Raw genomic sequence first — 22,515 nt, 5'->3', positions numbered from 1 at the left:
GTTCACATAATTCGAGTTATTGAATTATGTTTATCTAATTTCTACTGAAGTTTTTGCTTCTTGATTCTATTGTTTGTTTATCAAGAGAGTTCGGTTAAAAATCTCCGGTTTTGAATTGGTGTTTATCTATTTCTCCTTGGAGTCTTTCAGTATTTGTGTTATATGTATTTTAGGCTAAGTTCGGTATATACACATTAAGTATTGTTATGTTTTCCATTTGACTTTACTGTGTTATCATTATGAAATATCCCTCTTTATCCTGTTCACCTTCATCTGATATCAGTAGGACTTCATCAACTTTATTTTTGCTTAGTTTTTGAATGGTGTATCTTTCTCTACATAGTTACTGTTAAATTTCTGTGTAATTATATTTATGGTGTCTTCTGTCAGCAGCATATACTTGTTTTTTTAAGGAAGGCTGGCAATCTGTCTTTTAGAGTATTGTGTTCACTCACATTTAATATAAATGTTGATATATTTTGGTTAAAATCTGTTATCTTGGTTTTTTTATGTGTGTTTTTGTATCCCTTTTTTCCTCTCTCTCTTTTATTCTTTTGAATTATTTAAGAGTGTTTATTACTCTGGTTTCCCCTCTACTAGCTTGTCAGTTATACATTCTTTTATTATTCCTTTAGTGGTTACTGAACAGTTTCCAAAATACTTCGAGCTATTAGAATTTACCAGGAGTTGGCACTTTTACCACTTCCTGGTCAATTATATCATTTATTACACATTTCCATGTTTTGTGATTTGCTGTCATGTGTTTTAATTCTATATATACTTTAATCCTCAAAAAGAAATTTCTAATATTGTTTTAGACAGCCAGTATTTATTTACATTTGCCAACATACTTGCCCTTTCAAGCCCCTTTATTCCTTCTGTGTGCCCTGAAGTATTCTTTACTGAATCCTTTTAGTATTCTTTACTGCAGGTCTGATGGAGTCTCCCTTTCTGTTCATCTGAGGTCTGGAATTCTAGATTGGTAATAACTACCAGATAAGGGTGGAAACACAGGTTCTCCACTCGGCCTCTGTTGACACCTGTGGAGGAATGGGCTTCTTGGTACTGCTAGGAGGGAGCACAGGACCTCATTACCACCAGATGGGTGTGAAAGGCCAGGCTCCCCATATGTTCTCAGTTGGTAGGGGGTGGAGTTCATATTACTACCCAGCAGGGTTGAAGTGCTGGCTGTGTGCTCAGCCTTCTCTGACACCATCTGGCACTGAGGGAGCGGGTACTGAGTGACTCATTACTGCCTCGTAAGGTTGGAAGATTTGGCTCCCCACTTGGCCTCTGCCGGCAGGGATGATAATGGGCTACAATTTCTTCTGTGTCATTTCGCTGAAATAGAGCAGTTATCGTCGATCTTCCTAAGCTGTCCCTTTCCTGATATCTTGTCTAGAGAGAGCATGATTCCTTTGTCTACCCCCATTTGTGTCTCCAGGTTGCCAACTCCTTCAGTACCTGATCTAGGATTTGGGGGCAAAAAAGAAATTCCAGGGAGCCTACTACCATGTTGTTTCTCAGATCCCAAATTTCCTGGTCAGTCTGCCTCTTCTCTCCACTTTTCAGTCTTCCCGTGTTATTTTATATGTGACGTCCAGGATGTTTAGTTGTACTTAGTAGAAAGAATAGGGGAAAGTATGTCTACTGCATCTTTCTGGAAGCAGAAGTCTCAAAATGTGTTAATGAGATCTAACAGGAATATACCTAAGTAGTTATAATGGTTTTGATGTGTTAAATGAAATATAAACCATACTTTTGGAGGTATGTATGAATCAAAAAAGGATGAAGCAAAACAAAAAAATAACTTTCAGAAGGGGAACCTGTGTTCAAGGAGATTGCACAAAGAGAAATTTTATTTTTTGTGTAAACTGTTCCCAGATTCAAGGAGAAAAGGCTTCACCCTTGGGTTTCTTAATCCTCTTGCTAATTAATGGGAGGATTTGGTCATTTTTTATCTTAGAGGGGAAAAAAATCTATATTTTATTTAAAAATAGCTATAATGCTCTACCTTCCCAATGAAGTTCTCTAGAACCCTCTCAAAAACCATCTGCTAATGTCTATGTTTCGGTAGCAAACACAATGGTCTGTTCTGGGATTCTCTTCTAAAGTGAGTTTCTGTTCCAGGTCGCCTGAATTGGTGGTCCACTGTGTGCACAAGCTGCAAACGGCTTCTTCCTTTGGCCACTACAGGGGATGGGAACTGCCTTTTACACGCAGCCTCTCTGGGTAAGCTCCACAACAGAGACAGAGGGTGGCAGTGCCCCAGACCTGTTCTGCTCATTGTTAAAGGACAGACATGTGCTAAGTCAAGCCACACACATCACCCATCTGGAAGAGTCCCCAAGGGGAGATAGCCAACAATCTAGCCCTTCTTGTCAAGCAACTGGCAGACTTGGTGGGGACACAGAGCACCCATGAGAAGAGACTTGATATAATAGAAGAGGGGCTAATCATGATCTGCAGGGATGGGAATTAGAGATCGTTGTGTAGAGAACTTCCTGGAGGAGGTGGGATTTTACTGAGACCTGAAGGACTCGAAAGATTATCATAAAAGAGGACATTCCAGGTAGGGAGACTCCATGCAAACGCATGAAAGCAGGAATTAACAGGATCTTTGGAAGCAGCGCTGAGCTCGATGGGGCTTGGGCAGGAAGATTGGGGAGCAGTACATCAGATTGGATGGTGTGGGGCCACCACATTGATAGCAGTCCATGCACCTGTACTGCCAAAAAGACATAGATTGGGTAAATTACTTGGGTAAGTCACAGGGAATCACTTGGGTACTGACAAAAAGACATAGGTTGGGTAGAATTTTAGGGGGAAAAATGCTGTATTCCACACTGTGAACATAGTGAGATCATAATTTCGTTGGAAGAATAGGCAAAAGATAATATGCCAAAACATTAAAAGTGGCCGTTGCAGGGTGGTGAGATTGTTGTTGTTGTTTTTTAAAGATTTTATTTATTTGTTTGTCAGAGACCACGAGCAGGGGTGTGGCAGGCAGAGGGAAAAGCAGCTCCCTGCCGAGCAAGGAGCCTGATGCGGGACTCGATCCCAGGACGCAGGGATCATGACCTGAGCCGATCTCAGATGTTTAACCAAGTGAGCCAGGGATTGTAGATTTATATTGTTGATACAGGGGAATCACCTGGGGACTGACAAAAGACATAAGTTGGCTAAATCACTTGGGAAGATCACAGGGGAATCTGCACGGTCAGAATATACAGCAGAGAAGTCAACAACCTTCTGCAGAGGTGTGAGCTTCCTGGTTACAAAAAGCCATCCCAGCAGGTGCACGGGCACAGGTTGCACTATTTGAATACCTGAGGGCGTCATGGTAGACTTTCTGGAAGCTTAATTACTCCTTCTAGACCCAGCCTTATATACACAAAGCCCAATCAGTTTTGACAGGCCAGACTGGATTTGTGCCAGGACCCAGGCATCAGAGCCAGCTGTCCTCATGAATCCTAGAGTAAAGGGTCTCTCTCCACAGATGGGACCCTAAGATGAGAATATTCTTAGTTGGCAAGTTTGACCAAGAATATTCCCTGTTGGTCAAACTCACCTCCCCAGGTAAACACAGTTGATGCTGTGACCCAGAGCAAGGACCAGACCCCAAGCCTCTTTTCAGCCCTGTAGTGAGGCCTGTTGAGCAAGAGGTAGACAGAGGTGAGACTAAAACCCACAGAGGGAAATGCATGGGGTCTGGCAAGGGGCCTGAGAGCCTCAGAAAAGAATGGAGCCCCAGAACAAAGGCAACATTCCACATCCGACAGGCTTGGCAAGGGGTGGTGGGGAACACAGTCTCCCACCTACCTGCTTCTTTTCCATTTCACAACGAACACATTTCTGTTGATTGGCATTGTATAAGTATTTCACATTCATCACGGTAGGATAAAAATCAACAATCCCACCACCCAGCAATGGCCACTTTTAATGTTTTGGCATATTATCTTTTGTCTATTCTTCCAGTGAAATTATGATCTCACTATGTTCGCAGTGTGGAATCCAGCATTTTTCACTTAAAATTGTGTTGTGAATTTCCCATGCTTTTATTCTTCAAAAACATGTTTTTGGTAGTTGTGTCATATTTCATCATAATGTATCAACTATTCCCCTATTGTGGAACATTTTCGCCTTGTTGTGTGTAAAACCTAGAAAGAACATAAAAGAAGAAATCTCTCATCTGTGTCACATAACAGCCTCATTACAAAGGGAAATGCCTTTGTCCCTCAGAAATTGCACTGTGCAGAGGCACTGTCCCCCTCAGCACTACAGGTGGGCAAAGCTACAAATCAGGTCTCATGCCACCATGGTCTGGTCTGAGGGCAGGCATTGTCCCAGTGAGCACAGTGGGCCTCCAGTCTGCCAAAGAAGAGACATCCTCCTGTGGGCTGGCTTTGCTCCAGCGAGGCCATGGTGGAGTCGGGAGCTCATCGCCACTTGGTTCTTTTCTCCTGGTACTTTGTTTTCCTTTCACGGGGTTTAGCTGTTTGACCTGACAGATCAAAGGAGCCATGCAACAGTGACCGGCAATGCTTTTCGAACCTGCTGGCCAGGCCTGACATTGACCTAGGGTTGTGGGACACACACACAAATGACAGTAATCCTAGAGCCAAGCTTGTAAGCAAACATTTATGGGGCAGGGAGACCCTCCCTGCAAGAGAGACCCAAACAAGGAGCCATGGGAACTGAGGCTGGACTTGCCATACCTGGGAGAGTCCCAAGAGGCCACTGTGGGCAAGTCTGAGGGATGAGGAAGATCAGCTTGGCCTCTTTATAAAAGGAGCATGAATGGCCACTTCCCTCATTTATGTTGTAAAAAAAGACAAAAGCCTCACTTGGAAAACCCATTGCAGCCCCTGGTTATTGCATATCTTTGCACGAAATGGTGCATGGCCAGATTGAGTCTTTACAGATTAGGTCAGTGCAGGTCACTCCTCTTTTGAAAGCTTTCCAGAGGCTCCCAGCTCACTTAAAAGTCTACCTTTTCACTTTAAACCTTGTCCCCTTGATCCTCCCTCCAGCCACCTTTCCCTCTTGCTGTTTCTCAAGTATGACTCGTGGGCGCCCCTTGGTGCTGGCCCCTAGCCTTCTCTGCCTGGGATGGCAACTCAGCTCCCTCCTTTACCCACTCAAGTCTAGACCCTGATGTCTCCATTTATGCCATGGCCAGTGCCACCCAGCATCCTGTCCTGCTTCATCTCTCCTTATGGTGCTCTACCCCTGACAGTGTATGTCATGTGCTAATTCAATGGCTACTTCCCCTTCCCTCAGTGTGCACTCCATGAGATTTTAGGAACTTCGTCTGTCCTGATTGCTGCTGTGGGTATTCCCAAAACCCAGAATGGTATCTCACCCCTATTATGAAAGGTTTGGAATTAATTAAGTGGAATTAATGCCATTTAATTAAATGGATGGATGGATGGATGGATGGATGGATGGATGGATGGATGGATTCCCCCACTCTATCCCCATAGACAGACCTGCACTTCTCATTACTGTTTCTTCCATTTGTTGGGTCTCTTGACCACATCTGAGATGCCCCAAGAATATACTCAGAGATGGCTGGTGTTCCTTATAACCCCTCAACACCCAGCACAGGCTGGGGAGGGGGAAAGGGAGAAAGACATTCTCCCCTGAAAGCAGGTCCTTTCTCTTGGATCCAGATGTTTGCATTGGTGCCCACTGTGCTTCTCAGGAGGTTGAGTTGCCTTAGGGCTGAGACATCAGATGTGGCAGACCCTAGGTGAAGCCACGGTCTGGTTGCCGTCCTGGCTTGAGGCCTTATGTGAGGACACGTCACCAGCTTATCCACAGAGACTGTCTCTCACTCAAATACAAGACCTGGACAGCGAACATTAGGTCCCTCAAAGCAAACCTGAGAGATTGAAAGTAGCTTGCCCAGGGTCCCAGAGAAAGGCAGCCTGTGATCTCATCCACTGTTGTTTCTCTGAGAAGGGGACATACTCCTTCATTCACTGATTTGCTTCAGTGGGAAATGGGGAAAGAGAACAGAGGGGAATTGCTAGCTAATCATGAGAAATGAACAGCTGATGGATGAGTTATCTTTGTGTGTGCAGATGCAGGAGTCCAGGCATGGTAAGTTGTGGCGATTTGAGTGGCCTCCTGGCTTGTCCCCTTCCTCACATCCTGTCTCTCTCCTCTGCTCCTCATGGGCTTCCTGCTGCAGGAATGTGGGGGTTTCACGACCGGGACCTGGTTTTGCGGAAAGCTCTCTACACCATGATGAGGACAGGGGCTGAAAGAGAAGCCCTAAAGCGGAGGTGGAGGTGGCAGCAGACGCAGCAGAACAAGGAGGTTGGTACCCGCTGGTGTGTCCAGAGCCTGAGGCCCACACCAAGTGCAGCCATGGGCCACGGGTGGAGTCCAGAGCTGGGCCCCAAGCCCAAGTCCTTCTTGCAATAGCTTCTGCGACTAGGAAAGTCTCCCTCCTTTAAACCAACTGAAGAGATGCCTGTTACAAAAGCTCAGCCCCCGGCACATAGTCACTACATATCTATTCACACCACCTGTCCTTGCATAATTATGAAAACCAACAACCTTTACTGTCAAAAGGTGTACTGGCTTGATGACAAATTACACAGTCCCCTAAGTCTAGACACTACTGGTGACAGCTTGAAGGCTGGGTGTAGCCACAAGGTGGTTCTGGCACAGCCTACAGCCTCCGCTCCTGTGTATGTTCTCAATCAAAGAGAATCCCAACCATCCTGACAATGGGGGACATTAGCACTTTGCTGTCCTAGAAGAATCTGCTTGCTTTCTGATTGAAGTTGGCCTGTCATCCCTTTAAACTTTTTAATGGTCAGCCCCAAGTTTGGTGTGTGCAGATTAATGTTTCGTCATTCTTACCCCCTGGGAATGACCCTTGTTGCTGGACCCCCAACAGCATTGAAATTGGAGATTGGGGGTTCTGAAGAAATATTGTTGATAGCAAATGGGGACAGTCAGCGGCCACTAGAAGATGTGCCTGACCTGGGTGCTGGTCGGGCTTGGACTGAGCCAGGGGGTGGGGGGTCCAGCCGGGCTGCCAGGCTCTCCTGCATGGGGTGGGCAAGGAGACCCACCCACCACCTCCTGAGCCGGCTTCCATTGTGCCAGTCAGGGCTGGTGTACACCGAGGAGGAATGGGAGCGGGAGTGGACGGAGCTGCTGAAATTGGCATCCAGCGAGCCACGCACGCACTTCAGCAAGAACGGTGGCACAGGCGGGGGGTAAGTGCGGCCCCTCACTCTCCCCAGTGGTCACCTTAAGCTCCTGGCCACCCAGCATGGGAAGTGGTTCAAAGGAGCATGTGGTAACCCCAAGCTGGGGGAAATACAAAGACTCCCACCTTCGGATATTAGATTCTCATCAAGGACACAGCGTAGAGTTGTGGGGCATGGCTGGACCCCTGCTGGATATTTGGGGGAAAGTTTACACAGCTTGCACATGCATTTTTCAGGTAGACGCATGGAGGTCCCAAGTGTTGCCTCTTCACCATTGCAGGCAGTGGTGGGAAGGGAACTCACTGGACAGCCAGCCTTTGTAGGAGGCATGCAACTTGGTAGGCCCTGCACACTGCTATTGCACTCACCAGGCTCAGAAGCCTCAAGCTGCCGGGTTTGGATTTTTTCCAGCTAAGTATCTATTGAATTTCTGGCTTCAAGAAGTCACACTGAGAGTAGAAGTTCATTAAGTGAGCCCAGCATCTCCCAGGTGAGCTCCACGAATGCCATGCACATTCCCGACAAAACGGTTTTGCCTTTGTACGCGTGCAGGGACTAGCTTGTTCCTACAGACACAACTGAAAGGTCCCACCCAGTGTGAGAATAAAGAGTGTGACCAAAGAAGGCAGCCACAAAACCTGTGGCCCCAGCATTTCAAAGACAGATGTGTGCTTTGGTTTATACTTATGGAAGCTGAGAGCCAAGTTGTCACCCCTAGAAAAAGTCTCTGCTAAGCATTGACACTGAGAAGATCCTTTCTTGGGAAAGGCTCAGACTCCGATAGACAGCTGTGCTGGCAGTGTGTCCTGGTCCCACATCTTCGCATCTGGGTCCTCAGCCACCGACAGCAGGGTGTGGGGCTTCCCAGGCCTGGCGGTATATCGAGGACCCTCAAGGACAAGCCCTTTGGTTTGGAAACCCATCAGCACAATTCCCACAGGGTTGTTTTGTCACTTTATTTTAATAATGTCATGTGTCAGCACCAAAATCTATCTTATTCAGGACATTTGGGGACACATATTCTAAAGACTCAGTCCATTCCTGAAAACTCCACACTCGGCTTTTCCATGCTGAGTCGTGCCTGAGATGTGTCTGGAGAATTCCTTAGCATCCCTTTCATTGTTGCCTCTCTGGCACCTGCCACAGGACAGACACTCCGTAGATGCAGGTGGATTGACTCTAGCTCAGTGTGTCTTCGGGGGTGAGGGGGTGGGGTGTATAATAATAATAATAGGTGGCCATCACCACATACTATGTCCCCTGAGTCCCCCTATCTAGGAGGCACTTGGCCCATGGTCACACAGCCGATTAGGCCTCAGCTTTCGCTCCTGCTTCCTGGAACCCAGAGGGCCCAGAGCTGAATGAGGGCAGAAGGAGTAGGGCGTCTGGTGCTCTTTCCTGTCTCCCTCCCAGGGGACTCAGGTTTGCCAACTCAGTTAGGGCAGGACCACTGCAGAGAGGCCTCCTTGGTGATGGGCAGCAGCTCTGTTGTTCTCTGTTGTTCCCTTAAGCTTTGGGGAAACGAGGGAGAGACAGAATGCATTGGGCCAGCTACTCACTCTCCCCAGCTCACAAGAAGAGGGCTCTGGTGTTGCTGAGACCTACCGACCCAGCTGTAGTGATCACACACTTCCAAATGTCCCTCCTCCTCTCAGGACCCCTTCAACCATCAATTTGATCTCAGTTGTAAAGATAAAAATGTGTCTAGTCAGGAGCAATGAATGATAGATGAAAAATGTTATTTTTTCCCCCAAGAGAGCCCTTGGGTGTTTTTTTAGTCCCCTCCACTACAACTTGGGCCAGAAGGTTTGAGGAGCAGATAGCATCTACCCGCATCCTCTTCCACCAGGGAAGTTTTTGGGAAGGGGTGGACAACACTCAGTGCAGTTGGGGACTCTGACACCTGCCAGGACCTTGGGAGTACACCCCTTTGCTGTCCATTTGATCAGACCACAGCAAGGAAATGTTCTTCAGGATGGTGTCCAAGCCCTCATGGCTAGCTTCTCCTGAATTTTTAATGGTTCCGAGAGCTTGAACCCTGCCCCCATGGCACTTCCCATGCCAGAGCTCAGAGTTTTCTGTCCTGATGCCTGTAGCCCACAGGGCCACAGTTGGGCTCTGGTTGGTCACCTGGATCCCACAGTAACAGGTAAATCTCTGAAGGAGGTGAAGAGCTGCTAGAAAGAAGGCCATTTTTGTTCTGACATGTTACTTTTGTAAACGTGTGTGCTATGCATGAGACATCTGCTTTTAGTCTCTCTCACCGGGTCTTCCTACCTTTCCCTTCACTCTGGATCATTCTCATATAGTCAAGATAGCAGAGAATGCCAGTATGTTTCCTCCCTCCAGGAGAGGCCCCGTACCTCTGCATTTTGCCTCTGTCTCCCTGGGCAAAGGGAAGAGGTTTCCTTCCTCATGTTTTGCTGAGAGATGTGAGGCATGCCTGGGTTTTGAGGGCCTTAGAGACTGGTACCTGTTGTCTGCCCCGTGGCTCTGAAGGCTGAGGCTGGCCAGCTCCCAGGTCCTCAGAGCCATGGGGGGTTATGGGGACATAGAGCTATGCATGCTTACCAAGCACCAGGAGTGAACCCTGGGGCCTGAGATGGGCTGTCTTCAGAATGAGTCTACCTACAACAAGGGTAAACCCCAGAAGCCAGGCCAGAGGATGGTCACAAGCCATCAACTCAGGGTGCCACCACCTCTCTCCAGGGAACTGAGGGCAGAGACAGTCAGCTGTGGGGAAGCCTGAAGGCCACAAAAGCACTTCCATGGAAACGGGGTCAGCATTTGGACCTCCACCAAGCCCAGTGGCACCAAAAGAAGAGTCAAGAAGGACTTTGCCACCCTCCAGCCTCTCCTCTCTGGCTTGTGCCAACCCCACAGGGAGCCACAGAGGGTAGCCAGACAGTGAGGAGGCAGTGACATGAGAAACAGAGAACTGGCTGGGGCCTGGTAGCCCATGGAACAGAAGAGAAGTAACACAGAGAATTACAGATTTCATACTGAGGATAGGAGAGAGCTAGTCAAGAGAGAATGAGTTTGCAGGTGTGATGGTAATAACATAGACTAACGTGGCTTTCTTTGTGTTACCTCCCACACCTGGCTTATTTGGAGACCTGGTTCCCAGGGATGAGGGACAAGTGTAGCAGCTGCAGCAGCACTGGCCCTTCCCTCTGTCCTGCTCCCTGCCCAGCTCCTGGCCCCAGTACTGGCACAGACGGGGACAGACCCCATTCTGCTGCTCCCTGGCATGGACACTAGCCTGGTGTAATTTTTTAAATCTATTACTTTCCCAGAACACTACAAGGTTAAGTATCTGAAGAGGTTGGAAGGGACTGAAGGGTCAACTCAAGAATGAGCTTGACCCTCTTTCTTTCTTCTTCCTGCACAACTCATAGCGTCCAGCCCCCAGGCTCACTGGCAGAACCCCAGCAAGAAACCCAAGAGGCAGAGATGCATGTCCACTGCTTGCTCAAGGAGAAGGGTGTAGATCAGGTTAGCATCCATGCCGGGCAGGCTACCAGCCAGATAGCCACCATGAACAGGCTGCTTAAGGCTGATGCTCCAAAGTACATGATCACAGAGCAGGGCACCCTTGAAGACCCTAGGAAGGCAAGGTGGGTATGGGCTTCTGTTGAACTTCAAATGCACAAGAAAGACAGATGATGGCACTCACAGACATCAGCTCGGCAACCACAGTGAAGAGCCAAGACCCAGGCAGATGCAGGTGCTTCTGAGCAGGGCACACTTCTGAGCAGGGCACAACTGCAGGACAATTTCCCTCTGATGCTTGCAAATCAAAATGTAGCCATTTCTCCATGGCCAAAATAATAGAAATCAGATATTCTGTGCTGCTGCTGCTGCTCCTCCAGAGACCCTCTGAGATACCACCTGAGAAAAGCCTCCCTCAGGGAAGGGATGCTGCTGGAGTTTTTATAGCCCTGTCTAACCATCACCATCATTGCCATCCTGTGGGTGTTCAAGCCTACATGGGGAGCAGGGGGAGAGGAATGCTCCCCAGAAGGAAGACAAGGAAGAAATAAGGAAATAACTCCACCCTAAGTCTGGTTGCTCATCATCCCCTTGCACGTGCATCCCCATGCCATACCCACTCTGGGAAAAGAGGGTGTGCAATCAGAAGAACCTAGTTACTTGTTCTGAAAGGGATAAAAATCTCTTACAGCAATTAATTAGTGAAGGTCTCTGGGTACTTCATCTAGTTTCAGGGCAACTGTGAAAGGAGAGCAAGTAAAAGGGCCTTGCCTGGTGGGCCCTGACCAGAGACCCAGACTTAAATGCACTGCATTAGAGTCCCAAGCTGGGCATGTGATGTTGGGCATGTCTAACAAGCTCTCTGAGCCTCAGTTTTGCTCATCTGTAAAATGCACTTGCTAGTAACCTTCCTGCCCGGCAGTATCAGTTTTTGATGGTTGAATAGCAAATCACCCCAAAACCAAGTGGCTTAGAGCAGCATGCACCTGATTTACTCATATTCTGGAGGTCACTGGAATTGCCTGGTGCCACTTGTGGAGCTGAAGTCATCTGGCAGTTGGTCTCCGTGGGGCTAGATAGTCCAAGATAGTCTCATATTACAGCTCTGAGGCTGAGAATTAGCTCTTCCTGGGCCTCTGTCCACATGGATTTTTATCTTTGAGGAGGTCCAGACTCCCTACAATACAGTCTCAGGGCAGGAAGAGAGGGCAGCCCCTGATTTGCTGGGGCTTCTCAAGCCTCTGAGTGTATCACTTTACTTTGGCCAAAGCAAGTCACATGGTCAAGCTGACCTCAAAGCAGAGAGGTAGGCTCCACCTTTGATGGGAAGAGGAGCAAAATCACATTGCAAAGGGACAAGTACACAGGAGTGGAAGGATCAATAGCCACTCAAGCATTCTGCTACATACTCAGGTGTTACTGGTATGGAGTGGAAATCACATTTGAAGGTGTTTGGAAAGAGGTACTTTTACAACAGTAAAAATAACATTTATTAAGACATTGTCACACTTATTCTGTAAGTTGTCCTATCTGCTGCCTATATAGTGTGTTGTAAAGGCCCATCCCAGATATCTGAAATGCAGTCCTTCTCCCTGACTTCCCACTGGCCCATCGACTGTCTGATATTCCACCCTTAGCAATTCCTTTCTTTTAGTCTTGAGGGCTTTGGGGCTTTTAGGAGTCTCGCTGATTGTGGAGAAAATCCCTTCTGTTAGTTTACACACCAAGGATACTACATTTTATACACTGTGGCCTGACCTCCAGAGCCTAGTCCTGTGGGAATAGTACACAAAAATGGCTTATTGGATTGTGCTGGGCACAGCTGAGGAGGAGAGAAAGGAAGGAATGAGAGTCTGCTGAGCACCTACCTGCCTTACACACATTATCCCCACTTTATAAATTAGGCCTTATGCCCCTTTATAAATTAGGAAACGAATGCTCAGAGAAATTAATTGACTTGCCTCCGATTTGTAATTGGGGGGCGGGCGGCTAGAATACAGACCCAGACATGTCTGAATCACACCCCTGGGTTTTCCCAGAGCATATATGGTGACAAGCCTCAGTATCTTCTTAAGAAAGAGTGCACTTCAATTAGAACTTTTGAGTCCTGGCATTTCTGAATCTGTCTTTATTCTACTTCACCCTTGGTGGGTAGTTTAACTAGGTATAAAACTCTAAATTCGTGAGTTGAATAATGTCATCAAAGAAAAAGTCAGAAAGACATCCACTTCTTGGCATTTGGTTTAGGTTGGCAAATTTGAAATGAGAAACAATTATATGAAACCCAAAGATGAAATATATTCAACTTCTTTATCTTTACAAGCTCTGAAAAAGATTTACTCATTAGCTTAACCTGTATTAATTGCCTTCCACGTGCTGTGCATTTTTATGCACACAATCTCATCCTGCCGTCACAGTTAACCCTCTGAGATAAAGATTATAATCTTCATCTAACATATGAGGAAACTTGGATTCAAGATGGAAAAGGACTTGTCCAGGGTAGTGGTGACAGAGCTGTAGTTGAATCTCAGATCTTCTGTCTCTCAGGTCCCCTGCTTTTACCCCTGTCCCTTAGCTCAGAAGTCTATTTCCATTGTTATGGAGAATTGGATTCTTGCTGCCTAATCACCTTTAGTTCTGTGGGTAATGGAATAATGACTCTTCGTTTTCTAGTCCAATTCCAGTTGTGTTTCAAGGGAATACCATTTGAATCCCAGCCCTTACTAACAATAGACTAAACCACCACCATTAGTTGTCTTGCTCTGTGAATGTACAGAAAGGCATTTTCCAGCTCAGCCTGAGTTTCCCTTTACTCATCTCTCAAATTTTGAAAACCTTTGTAAACATTAGAACAATAATGAATTACTGAGAGGAATTATCTTAAATGCATTTATAATGAATTATTACCAAACAATTTTCAACACAACCACTCTACTTTTGGGAGGCAGAGGCAAGGCATAAACCAGGATCTTCTCAGTTTTAAGAATATAATGCAAACCCCATCAGGGAAATGAAAAACCCACTACACATGTATTAGAAGGTTAAAAAGAAAATGTACTGACAATACCAAGTGCTGGTGAAAATGCAGAGCAAATGGAACTCTCATATACTGTTGGTGGCAATAGAAAATGGTACAACCACTCTCAAAAACAGTTTGACAGATTCTGATAAATTTTTTAAAGATTTTATTTATGTATTTGAGAGACAGCGAGCATGAGTGAGGGGGAGAGGGGGAAAGGGAGAGGGAGAAGCAGGTTCCCCACACTGATCAGGCAGCCCAACGTGGGGCTTGATCCCAGGACCCTGGAATCATGACCTGAGCCAAATGCAGACACTTAACCAACTGAGCCACCCAGGCACCCCTGACAGATTCTTATAAATTTAAACATACACTTGCTTTATGATCCAGCCATCCCACTCCTGAGTATTCACCCTAGAGCAGTGGTTCTCAGCCAGGGGTAATTCCCACCCAGGGATATTTGGCAAGGGCTAGAGATAATTTTGGTTGTCATAACTGTAGGGTAGGCTAGGTACCACTAGAATCTAATGGGTAGAAGCCAAGAATACTGCTAAGCACTCTAAAATTCACAGGACAGCCACTCAAAAGAAAGAATTATCTAGTCTAGACTTTCAGTAGTGCCAAGATTGAGAAAATCTGCCCCCCAAAAAATGAAAATATGTTCACATAAAAATCTATATAAAATATCTATAGCAGTTCTATTCATAATTGTCAAAACTGGAAACAACTAAAATGTCCTTTAATAAATTAGGGTACATTAATATTATTGGATACTACTCATTGATTAAAAAAACTGATACACACAACAACTTTTATGAAACTCACAGGCATTCTGCTGAATGAAAAAAATCAAATCTCAAAAAGTTATATAATGTAGGTATGATTCCATTTATTCTTTTAACATTTTATTTATTCAAGAGAGAGAGCGCATAAAGAGAGCACAAGCAGGGGAGGGGCCAGAGGGAGAGGGAGAAGCAAGCTCCCCACTGAGGAGGGAGCCTGATGCGGGCTCAATCCCAGGACCCCAGGATCACGATCTAAGCCAAAAGAAGATGCTTAACCGACTGAGTCACCCAGGCACCCTGTATGATTCCATTTCTATGACATTATTCAAAAAACAAATTGTCATGATGGGGAACAGATGAGTGGTTCATTTATTTGCATATAGATGTCCAATTTTCCAATATCATTTCTTGAAAAAACTATTCTTTCATCATTGAAATCCTTTAACCTTTGTCAAAAATTAACTGGTATTTTTTTTGTAGGTATTTTTTTCTGCATTCTCCATTATTTTCCATTGAAATATGTGTCCATCTTTCGACAATATCACACTTCTGATCAGTGTTGCTTTATAATAAGTCTTTAAATTGGGTAACATCATTCCTCCAACTTTCTTCTTTTTTTAGTATTTCTAGTTTGTGGTTGTTTTGTTTCTTTGTTTTTGCTTTCCCATATAAATTTGTAGAATCAGCTTATCTGTATCTGAAAAATATCCTGCTGGGAGTGTGATTAACATGACATTAAATCTATATATGAATTCGGGGAAGATTAAAATCTTTACAATCTTGAGTCTTCTAACACAACTTTTTCCATGGTGTTGGAGTGACACAGTGTGTCTCTCCACTTATTTAGATCTTTTTTTATTTGTTTCACCAGCATTTTATAGTTTTCAACATATACGTCCTACATGTGTTTTATTAAATTTATACCTTGAGGGTCACCTGGATGGCTCAGTCAATTAAGCATGCGACTCTTGATTTTGGCTCACATCCTGATCTCATGGTCATGGGACTGAGTCCCCAAGTTGGGCTGCATGCTGGGCAGGGAGCCCACTTGAGATTGTCTTTCTCCCCTACCTCTCTCTCTGCCCCTACCCCAACTCATGCATGCACTTGCTCTCTCTCACCCTCTCTCTCTCTAAAATAAATAAATAAATCTTAAAAATATTAGACCTGAGTAATTCATTTGGAGCTACTGTAAATGATGTGTGTGTGTGTGTGTGTGTGTGTGTGTGTGTGTGTGTGTGTGTGTGTTTTAATTTGGGTTTCCAGTTTTACGTTGCTACTTACTGAGGTATAATTGATTTTTGTGTTGGCTTTGTATCCTGTGATATTACTACACTCATTTATTACATCTATGAGTTTTTTTGGCAGATTCCTTCAGATTTTCTACATAGACCTTCATATCATCTGTGAGTAGGGATAGTTTTCTTTCTTCCTTTCCAAATTGTATGCCTTTGTTTTTCTTGACTTATTGCACTAGTTAGGACTTCTAGTACAATGTTGAATTGGCATGGTAAGCGAAGACATCCTCTCCAGTCTTAGTCAGAAATCTTTCATTAATATGATGCTAATGCAGGTTTTTAGTAGGTATCTTTTATCAGGTTGAGGAAGTTTCCTTCTATTCTTTTTGTTAAGAGTTTCTATCATTAATTAATGTTGAATTTTATCAAACAAATTTTCTACATCAGTTAATATCAGGTAGAGGTTTTTCCTCTTTATTTAATGTTAATTAATTAATATCATGGGTGACCTTGAATGATATTTGAGTATTGAACCAGCCTTGCATTCCAGAGATGAACTCTTAGTGTTTTGAACTTTTTTTTCTCATTCAATTTGGCAATAATATAATGAGGATTTTTGCATCTGTGGCCATAGAGATTATTGGAATATAGTTTTCTTTTTATATACTACTGTCTTTGTCTAGCTTTGGAGGAAGGCTGGTCTCATAGAATACATTGGGAAGCATTAACCTCTTCTATTTTCTAGAAGAGATTTTGCAGAACTAGAGATATTTCTTCTTTAAATGTTTGGAGAATTCACCAGTGAATCAATCTGCAACCAAAATTTTCTTTTTCAATAGGCTATTAATGATAAATTCAATTTACTTAATAATTATAGAAAGTAGAAATAAGTGATTTTGAGCAGCTTCTTTTTGAGAAATGTTTCATTTCACGTAAGTTGTTGAATTTATGTGCATAGCATTGTTAGTAATATTCATTTTGTAACTTATTAATAATGTCTATGGGGATCATTAGTGACATTCCCTCACTCTTTCCAAATTCAGCAGTTAAGTGTTTTTCTCTTTTTACTTTGTCAGCCTTGCTAAAGTTTTATCAATTTTGTTGATCTTTTAAAAGGACCAGTTTTGATTTAATTGGTTACTGTTTTTTAGTTCTCAGTTTCATTGATTTCTGCTCTTTAGTGTTTCCTTCCTTCTGCTTCTTTGGGTTTATTTTGCTCTAATTTCTCTACTTTATTCAGGTGGGCACTTAGATTATTGATTTGAGAACTTTCTTTTTTGTGACATACGCATTTAAAAGCTATAAATTTCCCTCTACACACTGATTAGGTGCACACAACAACTTTTGATATGTTGGATTTCTATTTTTAATCTGCTTAAAATATTTTCTAGTTTTCCTTAAGAATTTCTCTTTGACCACTGAATTATTTAAAAGTGTATTATGTAACAGATTTTTGTTATCTTCCTTTACCTATTCTAGTTTAATTCATTATGGCCTATTAACATAATTGGTGTGATTTAAATTATTTTAAATTTGTCAAAGTTTGTTCAGAGGTGAGTTTATGGTCTAACTTTGTAAATATTCCATGTGCTTTCTACAAGGATGTGTATTTTGTTCTTGTTGGGCTGTGGTTGTAAAAATGTCAGCTCAGTTTTCAAAGGCTTTGCTGTCCTATTCAGCCACATTACTCAGTCTGTGACCTGGGTATGATCTATTCAATCAGTCCTCAGAACTTTTGGTTTACTAATTAGAACCAAAAATATACATGTACAGCTCAGGGGTGTGGGGAGGGGAGTCCAAGAATTCATAAACAACCTCATGGAGCTGTTTTCTCAAGTTCTCCCTTTCCATGATCTTCCTGGTACTTTTTGTTTCCCTAGGACTCTATTTTCTATCCTCCAGCCAATTAGAATTCTACAGCCTTAGTTACAGCACTCTGCCACATGGTTCCATGGCTGTACTTGCATCCTGGGCTGGGCCAGATAGCCAGAGGAAAGAGAGGGGAAAATACTAAACAAAATGGGGTTCACCCCTGCATACCCTCTTGGCATCACAGCTCCACTGATTGGTGAGGAAGGTTCCTCTCTTTCAGATTTATGGATCCCAGTGACTTCTGCTGTGGCCTCTGCCACCACCTACAAGAGACTTTTGAAAGTTGGAGCATGAGAGAAAGGAGAGAAGAAAAAATGGGATTTCTATGCTTTACTTGAGCTTTAGGAGTTCCCAGTCCTCACTCCCAAACTAGAGGGCATCTTCTGCCCCTTCACCAGTGCTCACTTGTGGGTTTCAGGATATGTTGTATTCACCTCTGGCAACACCAGAGGGTGTAAAAAAAAATGTAAGTTCAATTTTCTTCCCCAATACACCTGCTACTGTTTACTTTCCAGAAACTTCCGATAACTCCTCCATGCATTGTATCCAGGTGGGAGGGTTGTGTTCAGGAGGAGAGAAGGGGTGGAGTGTTCTTACTTGATCTGCATAGCAGCAAGAATCAGACACAAAGTGGTAGACTAGAGATTTGGATGTGACAGATGAATCAGGAGTTCTAGATCAACAGAGCAGGTGGGGTAGACAAGGTAGGCTGAGAGGGGCCTTGGCAACCTGTGTCCTCACTGCTCCTCACCTGCATCCCCCCTCCATACCCACACATCAGAAGACATTCCTACCAAGTTTAGCAGTGGAGCATTTATTAATCCTAATCCTGCCAGATCCATTGTGACAAGTTATATGAATTTGGCAAAGATTCAGTTGTGCTCCAACACTTATTGGGGGTATGTAGACTGTGCCAAGAGTTTTACATGTTCATATTGTATCAAAACTAATCTAATGAATGATGGGGCTGTCCATGCAGGAATTCCCTTTGATGTGCTTGGTCTTCCTCACTCGGAGACCATTAGGAAGGGCAGCTCCCTTGAACTGATGTTTGCATTCAGAAGGCAATGCTCTTGTTCTGGAACATCTTTGACTCCCCAAGGTAACTTATGCACCAAATTCTCCCCTAAAGTTTGATGTGTTTTTTTGGAATCTCAGCAAAAACTCAGAAGCTCCAAAATGCCTTTCTGATTCAAAGTTTGGGAAGTCATAACCCTGAAGGCATAGATTTCTAGGTGCTGCTATTTTCATTCTGTTTACTTGCATGTCAGTAATGGACTGATCATGAAAGGGATTCAGCTATTTTTGTGTGGGAAGTGGTCTATGGGTTAGGAAAAGGAGGAATGTGTTTATAATCCTTTCAAAGCTAACTTTCTCAAAGGATATATTTATTTTATTGTGCTTTAAACTCTTCAGTGCCATGGGTTGTGTCTGTGACCCCACATCCCAGAGGATTGGGGGAGAGGGCACCTCTGCATTTGTCTCTTTAAATTACTGCTTGTTTGTGCTCTGCCCAGAGAAATGTTGCACTGCTGTGCACATCTCCCTATCCTGAGCCCCTGACTCATCCAGGGCTCACATATGTTTTATATTGTCTCCTCCTTCAGACTGCAATATTCTGATGGCCAGCCAAACCCAATGGTTCTTTTTGATTCTCTTCCAAACCCAGCTCAGGGCTGGGCACCTGTTGCTATGCTATATGTACATACAGAGCTGGACCTAGGACCAGCAGACATAGAGCTGACCATTTCTGCTTCCTCACACACCCTGGGGAGATGTTCCTGCCCAGGTCCTGTGACACCAGCACCCAGACCTGACCCATTAGAAGGCAGGGAGCAAAGGCCATCGCCCTCATGGGCCCAGTGCTCACCCCTTTGACTGGCAGGCTGGGAGCCAGAGTAGGGAGCTGTGGCCTTCCCAAAGGATCTGGATTTCCTAGGAATTGAGGAAGGACAGCATTGTCAGGCAGGAATTAGAGCCATGTCATCTACTGAACACACTTATGTGTTACATTATGTTATGTGTCAGGCAGGGCTGTGAAATGTCATTAGCATAGCCAATGACAGATCCAAAAGCTGAGATTCAGAAAATTAGGTCAGTTCCCAAAGTCCCACAACCCACAAAAGAGAGCCAGAATCCAAACTTAGAACTGACCAAAAACATAAACCCACGCTCTTAACAAATGGAAAACAGGTATGGAAAGCAGGAATTAACAACTTACCTTGAAATTTGTGATAAAAATAACTTCTGTTCTTTAACCTTTTATAAAAGAAAAGCTTACTCGTTCTCTGTTTGGTGAGACAGGTTAAGTGAAGGCTGATAGGCTCTTAAAGCAGGGAGAAAAAGAGAAACAGAAAAGGGGGCCAGTTCGAGGACCCCTGGGCAGCCCCCACAGGCCATCTTGTGTCCTGGTTCCCCACTTCTCTTCAGTGTTTCCCATTCTGCTTTCCCTCTGAAGTTGTTTCCACAATTTCATTGCTATGTTTATGTAATTTTGTAGTATATTTACTGCATTTCTTCTTTATTGGCCTTTTTCAGAAATACATAGAATCTTAAATGAATTCATGTTGCACAGTCTCAGAGATAGGAACTTGAGTCTTTTAAGGAAAAATAAGTAGTGTTTTCTCCTGCAAGGGGCCCACACCCCAGTCTGGCACTCCAAGACCAGGGGCTGGCCTCTTATTGGACAAAAAGCTTTCTTGTGAGTATTCCTTACAGTTCTCTGACTTCTACCAGCAAACCAAGCTGGAAAAGCATTTTTTCAGCTAAGGAGTTCTCATGTTTGATGACGTAGAATCCAGGTCTAATTATTAAAGACTTTTCTAATTAGAAATAAGACCAAAGTCTACTCTTCAGCTATCGGGAACTTCCCTGATCTTCCTGTCTAAAGAAATTTATCATTTTTTTTATCATTGAGTTTATTAATACCTGGTAGTTTCTTATTTGATCATCTTTTAATTGAGTGTTTCCACCCCTAGACCTGCATACGTGTGCACACATGTACGCATACATACACACACGTGCACACACACACACACACACATGCCCATGCTGGTGCTACACCTGTCACAGATACTCAGTAAATATTTGTCACATGACTGACCCCAGCTTATTGATTCCAGTGAATAAGATGAGTCCTCACCCCCAAGCCACCTGGCTGCTGTTGAGAAGCTCCTGTCAGAGCCCAAGACCCACTTGGCCCCTTCAGAGTGCCAGGAATGCCCACCATTCTTCATTCTTAGCTTCCCAGGCCATAGCTCTTAGCAGAGCCCCTGCTGCCTACACTGTGCCATAGGAAATCTCTTGAAAGGATGCTCTCTAGTCAGACACAGTCCTTGGCCAGGTGCAAAGGCCCAGAGCAGGTACAGACTGGCCTCAGCTCTGCTCAGGGCCCTGGCTCCTAATCTCCAACCCCCTAAGTCTACATGCCAATTCATCAGTGGTGTTGTCATGGCTCTGAGCCCTGCCTGGGGGAGGAGCTTGAGACCCACCACTCAGAAATGCAGCTGGTGACACATGCATGAGGAGTGCTGTGCCACTGTGAGAGGGGGAAGGACCCTACCTACTGTGCTAGAAGCATCTCTGAGATGCACCATTAAGAGGGAAAAGTAGGGGTCAAAAAAGCAAGTGTAATGCCCTTACACCTAGAGATGGAGGAGGGTATATGTGTGTGTATAGAATCTAATATCTTGATCTTATATCTTTAAATGGAAGGGTACACCAAAAACCAATAACTATGTCACCATAGATGGGGTGACTATACAACTTACATCCAAACTGGTGCATTGGGCAGGGTTGGGGGAGGGTACCAACCACTCTGGATGCATAAAGCAGGACTTTCCTGAGCAAAATGGGAGTTGTGATCATGCCACCTAGGGGAGGGGACACAAGGAGAATCCTAGGAGGCCTTTGCCCAAGCTGCCCCTTTGTGTGGCCTGGTGACTGCCCTTGGGTAAGACCCTGCCAATCGCCCAAATTGGCTTCCTTTCCATGACATGGGCTCTTGCTGGGTGGTCTCCAAGGGTTGTGGCTGCCATTTAAGCCAGGGCATCCACAAATCTGCCCTATACTTTTGACTCCTGCCACCATCCTCCGTGACCTGGGATACCATCTGGACCTCACTCCACTGTCTTTGCTTCTTGCCTACCTGAAGGAAGCTCCCAGCCTGGCCTCTGCCCTGGTCACCTTTCACCCCATCTTCCCCAGGGGGTTTTCACTACGTGGATGGTGTGGCCTTATTCTCAGAACTTCTCTCACCCTGAGTAACGTTGCAGAAGAGGGTGATGAGTGCATGCGTGTTATGTCACAGAACACATTAGGAAGTTGTTGGGGGCATGCACAGTCTCTTTGAGGATGAAATAGTTATATTTGCATGTTAGTCTTCTTACCAGTAAACACCAATTTTAGGGATTTTTATGTGTCTTTTCCCAAAGGCCAGATTCTGTTTACAGTCCCAGGTCTAACATTTGCTCAGTGAGCTCACAGGAAGATGATGTTAAGCCTCTGGGTAAGAAGTGGAAGAGGATTTTCAAGATTGGCTTCACTAAAGCTGATTTCTGCCTGTGGGCTCAATCACAGTAATTCACATGGGCAGGTCACAGTTCCAAAATCTCATCCCAGAAATGATCCCATTTGCCCATCAGAATAGCCTGAGGAGTTGCTGAGCCAATGTTCTCGGCCTGAGTTCAACAGAACAGGATCAGATACCAAGGTTCCAGAAGCACTGGGGCATGGCTGTGGTGTTGAGGAGTAAGTGCAGAACCAGCACCCACCCCAGTTCAAACACGGTCCCTTAAACGTGTAAGCAAGCAGCTAGAAGCAAGGAGGGAAGGACATTATGGTTCTCAAGCTGCCCCTAGGGTGTATCTGGGACC

The 22,515-nt window shown here is 44.8% G+C and overlaps 1 protein-coding gene across 1 annotated transcript in view; it reads left to right on the top strand.

The window, feature by feature from the left end:
- OTUD7A (OTU deubiquitinase 7A) overlaps positions 1 to 22,515 on the top strand; it is a 373,949-nt gene that overhangs the window by 314,227 nt on the left and 37,207 nt on the right. The window contains exons 7-9 of the mRNA XM_045795350.2: positions 2,131 to 2,232; positions 6,200 to 6,327; positions 7,129 to 7,241. Of these exons, the coding sequence (XP_045651306.1) occupies positions 2,131 to 2,232; positions 6,200 to 6,327; positions 7,129 to 7,241 (343 nt within the window). The remainder of the gene's footprint in view (positions 1 to 2,130; positions 2,233 to 6,199; positions 6,328 to 7,128; positions 7,242 to 22,515) is intronic.

This window comes from Ursus americanus, chromosome 28 (genome assembly GCF_024610735.1).
Source record: "Ursus americanus isolate L20-20 chromosome 28, mUrsAme1.1.p, whole genome shotgun sequence".
NCBI classification, from domain to species: Eukaryota; Metazoa; Chordata; class Mammalia; order Carnivora; family Ursidae; genus Ursus; species Ursus americanus.
Note: the sequence above shows the minus strand (reverse complement) of the source record. Positions and strands in the feature narration are given on the sequence as shown.